Raw genomic sequence first — 7,185 nt, forward strand, 5'->3', positions numbered from 1 at the left:
ACATGTCTGAAAGTTGAAAATGAACCTCAAAATATGTATCACATTACCGAGTGAGGCATGGGCCTCCCTAGCCTAGCTAGACAGCAACATTTCCCATGTGTTGCTCATTCAAATGTCACATACCTATCTTCACCCCACGCACCTCCCACTGGACACAGACATCAATTCAACGTCTATTCCACGTTGGTTCAACGTAATTTCATTGAAATGATGTCGAAACAACGTTGATTCAACCAGTGTGTGCCCAGTGGTCTCCCTCCTCCCTCTACATCTGTATCTGATTCCACTGCTCTTTCTCTCGTACAGTCTCTTTCTCTCTCTCTCTCTCACCCTCACCTTAATACATTCTCTCTCTCTCAAACACGTACAAACTTCCCCTGCTCTCTCTATACCCTCTCTTCTTACACACTTATATACAGTCTATCTCTCGCTATCTCTCTCTCTTTGTCTCACACAGATGTGCCAAAGGCCACAGACCCCCATCTCTCTATACCCTCTATTCTTACACATAGTCTTTTTCTCTCACTCTGGTCTCTCTCTATCTTTGGTCTCTGGTCTCTCTCTTTCTGTTATTTCAAGAATGATGGAGCCTATGGAAAAAAGCATAGAGTCTGCTGTACACTGGGTTCTTATAGATATCATTGTATCCCTTGAATTCCATATGTTCAACCACTCAGACAGTGTTTCAGGCTCTCACTCTGTCTCTATCTCTCTCGCTCTCAATTCAAAGGGCTTTATTGGCATGGGAAAGAAATGGTTACATTGCCAAAGCAAGTAAAATGGATAAAGAAAAGTGAAACAAACAATAAAAAGTGAACAGTAAATATTACTCTCTCTATCTGTGGGGTGAAAAGAGTAATATATAGGCCTAATGATTCACATAAGCCTGCCCTTAAATGTGGGAAATGTAAACCAAGAGTTTAGCAGAACATTTTGTGAATTTGGAAGTGTGGCAATGTCATTGAAGTGAACGCAGAAAAGCCAGGAGAACCCGAAAAAGGCCATTAGTAACGCAACAGTGCGTCCTAGTGGTAATACATTTAGTCTTCCTCGCACATGTTTAATTTGACAGTCACTCTCAACTTTCTCTACCATGGATAGATCTATGCATTACAGCATATCTACTTGGAAATGGTATCTCTCTGTTTGGAGTGGTTTACGCGGCAATAATCACTGTTTATTTACAGATTTAGAGATAACCTTTTTACGTCACTAAAGTTCCGTCAAAATTTTACCTGACAGCGGTGGGATTCGAACCCACGCCCCCGAAGAGACTGGAGCCTTAATCCAGCGCCTTAGACCGCTCGGCCACGCTATCTTACGTCGACAAAACGCACGAGAACGAATGGTATCCTACATAACAACATTATTATATTTATCTTCACATGCACTAGAAATATAATTCAATTTTTATGATTTGATATTCATACAAAATAAATGATATTGTCAATTCAGTTGCATTCATTTATTAAATTCTGAAACCATAAACTCCAACTGTCAACCAACTTCACACTTTATTTTGCCTGCTTGAATATGAGGCAGGTATAAAAAGATTCACATTTAGACTAAGGTTGTTAAACATTTTTTATTTAATTTTGAGACCATACAACACTTCAACTGTCAGCCAATTAACACTTTATTGAGCTGCTTCAATATGAAACAGCCTAGCAACTTCTTGTAATATACAAGGATGAGTTGTTGAGTTTTCATTTCCAAATTTAGCTAGACCTGAATCAATGAATCAATACCAAATCAGTTGTATCAGTTAATGAATCAATCAATTAAAGATGAGTGACAAAATATTCAACAAAAACATTGTGATTCACTTCTGAAACACAAAATATGAACTATTTGAAAAGAGAAGTTTACAACATAGGAAGACAAAAAAAAAAAAAGAACTGTACAAACTTGAAGTAGCTATAATGCTTACTCTTCCCCAAACGCAAACAAATATTTGTATGTCTAAAATGTATAAATGAACAAACATTTAAAAGTGAAAATTAGACCCTATCATTTTGCCATGTGGCTATAGAACTGCTGGCATTGTGTACTATAGCAGAGCACCAGAGCCATGTTCCTAGGGGGCTGGCCCAGTTGCACCACAACACATTGGTTTTAACTTTACACAAGTGAAACTGCAGATACACCTGGATCTGCATTTTCTGAATCCTCAACTAGATCCAGGAAAAACAGAATTGAGCGATCCCATGAGATGGGATTCATAAAACATAAAAGGGCCCTGAGTTTTTCCTTGCCACAGCATTATGACCTGACTGGGAAAACTCCAGGCCCTAGTCGGCCTACTGCCTGGGCATTTTCCTTGTCAGGTCACGGGGTCAGGAAAAAAATCAGGGTACCTAACTTGATGGAAGGTGTGTGTGTGTTTGTCTGTTCCCTGAGGTCTTCACCAAGGCCTCCACATGGAGGGGTCTCCCCCGGGGGGTGAGAAAGGGGACAGGGGGGCGGGGTGAAACACCCCAGGCTGGGGTAGATTGGGGGAGCAAGGAGGGGAGGAGGAGACGGACTTCTGCTGATCCCTCCCATCTCTACCAGTATGTACCTGGCTGCAAAGGGCGTGGAGTGGTGAGCTTCCTATTGGTGGGGGTGATGGCTGCAAGGGGGGCGTGGCATGATGCATCTGTAAACAGCAAGGCTGGAGTGACTGCGCTCCACCTCCAGATGACAGAGAAAGTGGAGACTGGGGAGGGGAGACAGGTCCAGATCCAGACATGGGACTACCACCATTACTACTACCACCACCAACGCAACCACTGTTACTTTTACTCATACCAATAGCCCTAGTCGGAGTCCCATTGGTCCCATTGCCACCAGTGTTCCCAGCCCCAGTCTCAGAGCTGATGTGGGGCAAAGACTTGAGCAGGTGGTTGAGGAGCCGGGCCCCCAGTGGCTTGTCCATGCCTGGGAAGCTCTTGAGCAGGTTGTGGACCTCATGCATACATTGAATGTATCCACTGCTGTAGCGCTGCCGGGACTCAAACCCTATACCGGGACCAGAAGGGGAACCTAGAGAGAGATACGAACACAAGGGGGAAGTGGTGAGGGTTGAACACCAACTCACAGGTTTAGTAGGCCTACAATGTATATTAGTATAATATATAATATATATATATAATATAGTAGGGTATGCAGTATATGGATGGTATTATGGACTAATGAATATGCAGTGAGCTTTGTGAGCAAGTTCATATCGGTCAATAGAATATATTACTTTATATAACTTGAAATAAAACAAATCAGCTGATATCAACTCGTGAAATGTGTGATCAGGGTAGCGAGGAGTTTCTATCCCATTCCCTGGCTTGTTTTTAATCCCAGTTTGTCACTTGTTGTCAATCATTTGACTGATTTGACCCAATAGGAGCTCATTGATATGTAGAGTGAAGGACCCCTATTGGGCGACATTATTCAGTGATTGACAACGCATGATAATCCTGCACATCATGGGAGGTTCCAAGGCTTCCATCACTGTAAGAATTTTAAACAGGTTATGTATGTTCTGTTCGAATTTAGAACAATGTTTTAAGAACGAAAAACAGCCAAGTGGACTACTGTCCCCTGAAGTGACGGTGTGTGTGTGTGTGTGTGTGTGTGTGTGTGTGTGTTAGGCACTTACATGAACCGTGACCCTTCTGCAGACCCTCCATATGTTGCACAGTAACCTCCAGTACATCAGCCTTCTCCAGTTTAGATTGCTGTGTAAGAGGAGTGATTCAGAAGGAGATGGGAGAAAGAATGTAATTTGCAATTGCACCCTCAAAATATTCTCATCGTGTGTGTGTACTCACATCCAGGTTGTATGCATCCACCATGATTCCTTTCAGTTGTTCCAGACTGCAGTTGATGCGCTCCCGCCTCTTTTTCTCAATTAGAGGCTTCCGCAACTATCAATCAAATCAACAGGCCAATTAATGTATCTGTCTACATATTAACCCAATTGACGCCTTGGCGATTGTTTAAACCTTTACAGTGACCATTTATGATATTTCAAAGTAAAGGCATAAAGAAATAGAAAACCACTCATGTTTATCAATGTTGGTCTAAACTAATCAATCAGTTTTGCTGTGGTTTGAAAGGATTTGAATAGATGCAATCAGAAATTGTTGTTACATTTCAGTGGTTTCAATTTAATATTTTGGGAAATGTGATTTTGATACTCAGATCAAGTCTCCAATAGACACTTTGGAATAAGAACACCCTAGCCAAGCCCTCTTTTGCCACCCACCCTCCCACCTGTGAATGCAAAGTCTGCAAACTCAACCAACTCTCTGCACATTGCATCAATACATGCATCTTATTATCTGTGGTAGTACAGTATGCATGCCTTTATTTTCATGATGCATGAATGCAGTTAAAAAACTGCAAAATGGTTTTACTAAGCACAATTCCTGCACAACCCTTTACTTGATGTATTACCCAGCTCCTTAAATGACGCCCAAATGCATCATATCGAAACCTTTTCATATAGGCCAATTTGATAGAAGGAAGCTTACCTTTCGTTCTTCTTTAGCGCTAAAATTCCTCTCGCGCCCATTTCCCCGGTGTCCCATGTTGAAGGCCGTCATCCTCGAGCTGCAAGGCGCACGCACCAAACCACCTGACGAACTGAGAGCTCCACAGTCCACACTATCTGTGTCCTTGTGGGCCCCTCTCTTCTGCAGCTATAGTCCCCCACAAAACTCAGTTTACACTGTTTTAGTATTTTATGAACGAATAGTTCAACAGAGAGGGAGAAAGGAGCACTGGAGAAGGGGTACATACATGTATATATGCATTTTACGCGCCACAGCCTCGCGCCCCCAACACCTCCACCCACCAACATTACCATGACAATGTGTGGGTGCTCTCTCTCCCGAACTTTCCCACAGCCCTGCCGCGGGCACGTTTCATGGCACAGGGTCCGATTCTCCCCGCTGTTGTCAAGCGGGAGAATAGGGAGGGTGGGGGAGGGGCGCGTTCGGGTGAAGGGGGTGGGGACGCGTACGGGTTTCGACACGTAGAGCACGGATGGAAAAGGGAGTTCTGAAAGGTGATGCGCAAATAGTTTCATCGCTACGTAGAATGTTATGATTGATGATATCGTCTCGGAATTAGGAAGCGATTTTGCGGGTAAGTAACCTGGTCCTGTGCTAAAATTGCCGAACTAAAGGTAATTGACATGATGATAATTCCGTTACAGTTGCCAATTACCCTCCATAAAGTGTCACTATAATTTGCTACTTAGTTAATCTATGCCTGTAATCCATATATTAATAAGAAAACGGCAATCCTCTGTTAAGAAAATTTATTGATTTAGACATAAACAACATGTAATCGAAGAAACTGCACAAATAACTTTATATAGCCTTCAGACATTTCAGCACCCAAACACAAAAGAAAGTCTGACGGGATGAAAAAAAGTCGCACAACAATAGCAGCTAAAGAGATCTCCCCACAACACTTCTTTTCAATATCTCTATAGGAGAATCCTCAACCTATTATCCCTGTCCCTTCTCCATGCCACCTTTCTTTTCCCTGCCCCCTTTCCTGAGCTTCTTTACCAACCCCTCCCCTCTTATTATTGTGTCGTCCCCCCCTCTGGACACACTCCAGTGGTTAAGGTCTCCCTCTTTCTTTTCTACCCTATAGTCCTGCAGTAATGACCCCCAATTAACAGAAGAATGGTCTGTGTGCTAAAGCCTTAATGGCTATTTTATTAAGTCCTTCAATCCGAACCCCCCTCCCCCTTCAGCTCATTCCTGCACCAGATCAATGTTTTCGGGTGTGCGGGAGGGAATGGTGTTAAGTTATTAAGGCCTATAGACTATAGCCTGGTCTGCGACAGTCACGGACTTTGTTCTGAAATTGGTCATCTCTACAAATCGACTATAAAGCATGAACAATTCTTAAGTATATTTACAAGGCTTACCTATAGGCCTACTTCCAAGTATAAGTCAGCCTAAGGTAGTTTGTTTGATAACCTACGAGGCTTAGAGGTTGCTGTAATAGATATGGCCTAAATAAACAGTTGTGGGAGTCAATCCCACTGTGTTCGGGGTATCCCCCTTGGGGTGGTTGTTTGGTTGTTTGCACTTTGCAGACTGTGGTAGTGACTTCGTGACCTTTTCTCATCTACAGAGAGATGTGACTTGAGCAACACAGTTCAATAGAGGTCAGATACTTCACACAGATACCTATCTATTGAGGTGCTAATACGAACACACACGCAGGCGCACACACAAGCATGATTTGCACACAAACACACACACGCACACACACACGCAACTTCTTTCAAACTGCACGCAGAGACCAATGGTATCGACAAGTTCATCTGACTCTGAGGGGTTTGTCCCTTTAACCACTCTCCTGTATTCTCACACACACAAACTGTCACACAGACCAAGGAGCAGTTTGTCATCAACATACTGGAGAGGCCTGCAGGCAGACCAGAACACATACTGATAACCTTAGTTATAAAAGGGAAATAATGTAATGTTAATGTAAATAAACACGCACACACACACAGACACACTAAAACATAGCCAAAATAATCAAACAAGGTGTATCTCAGGGGTGTTGGGTATGGCAGGACCAAAAGTGTTAAGTATGTTAAGTATTTAAAAAAATACGATTCCAATCTCAATTAAAATGCAATGTGGAGCACTGTTTGGAGAACAGCTGCCAGCCTGCAGCCTTTTCTCTCACTTTTAGAAAGCAATTAATCCATTTTAATCCCACTTCATAACACAACAAAATTTGGAAAAAGTCAATGGGTGTGAATACTCTCTGAAGGCACTGTATATACACTCCATGGCCATAGGTATGTGGATGCTGCTCGTCGAACATCTCATTCCACAATCATGGGCATTAATATGGAGTTGGTCCCTCCCCCCATTGCTGCCATAACAGCCTCCACTCTTCTGGGAAGGCTTTCCACTAGATGTTGGAACATTGTTGCGGGGACTGGCTTCCATTCAGCTGCAAGAGCATTAGTGAGGTCGGGCACTGATGTTGGGCGATTTGGCCTGGCTCGCAATTGTTCCAATTCATCCCAAAGGTGTTCGATTGGGTTGAGGTCAGGGCTCTGTGCAGGCCAGTCAAGTTCTTCCACACCGATCTCAACAAACCATTTCTGTATAGACTTCACTTTGTGCACAGGGGCATTGTCATGCTGAAAGAGGAAAGGGC

At 43.1% G+C, this 7,185-nt stretch overlaps 1 protein-coding gene and 1 non-coding gene across 2 annotated transcripts; both read right to left on the reverse strand.

Moving 5' to 3' along the window:
• Window positions 1-1,236: 1,236 nt before the first annotated feature.
• On the reverse strand, window positions 1,237-1,318 carry trnal-aag. Its single transcript has one exon. It is a non-coding gene; the product is annotated as a tRNA-Leu (tRNA).
• A 238-nt stretch (window positions 1,319-1,556) lies between these two features.
• Window positions 1,557-4,940, reverse strand: her8a (hairy-related 8a). The gene is made up of 4 exons (XM_024373979.2): window positions 4,512-4,940; window positions 3,807-3,902; window positions 3,635-3,713; window positions 1,557-3,024 (listed from the first exon to the last, which is right to left on the reverse strand). Exons 1-4 carry the CDS (start codon window positions 4,581-4,583, stop codon window positions 2,405-2,407), a joined length of 867 nt encoding a protein of 288 aa, XP_024229747.1. The 5' UTR covers window positions 4,584-4,940; the 3' UTR covers window positions 1,557-2,404.
• Window positions 4,941-7,185: the final 2,245 nt, after the last annotated feature.

This window comes from Oncorhynchus tshawytscha, linkage group LG15, assembly GCF_018296145.1.
Source record: "Oncorhynchus tshawytscha isolate Ot180627B linkage group LG15, Otsh_v2.0, whole genome shotgun sequence".
Taxonomy (NCBI): domain Eukaryota; kingdom Metazoa; phylum Chordata; class Actinopteri; order Salmoniformes; family Salmonidae; genus Oncorhynchus; species Oncorhynchus tshawytscha.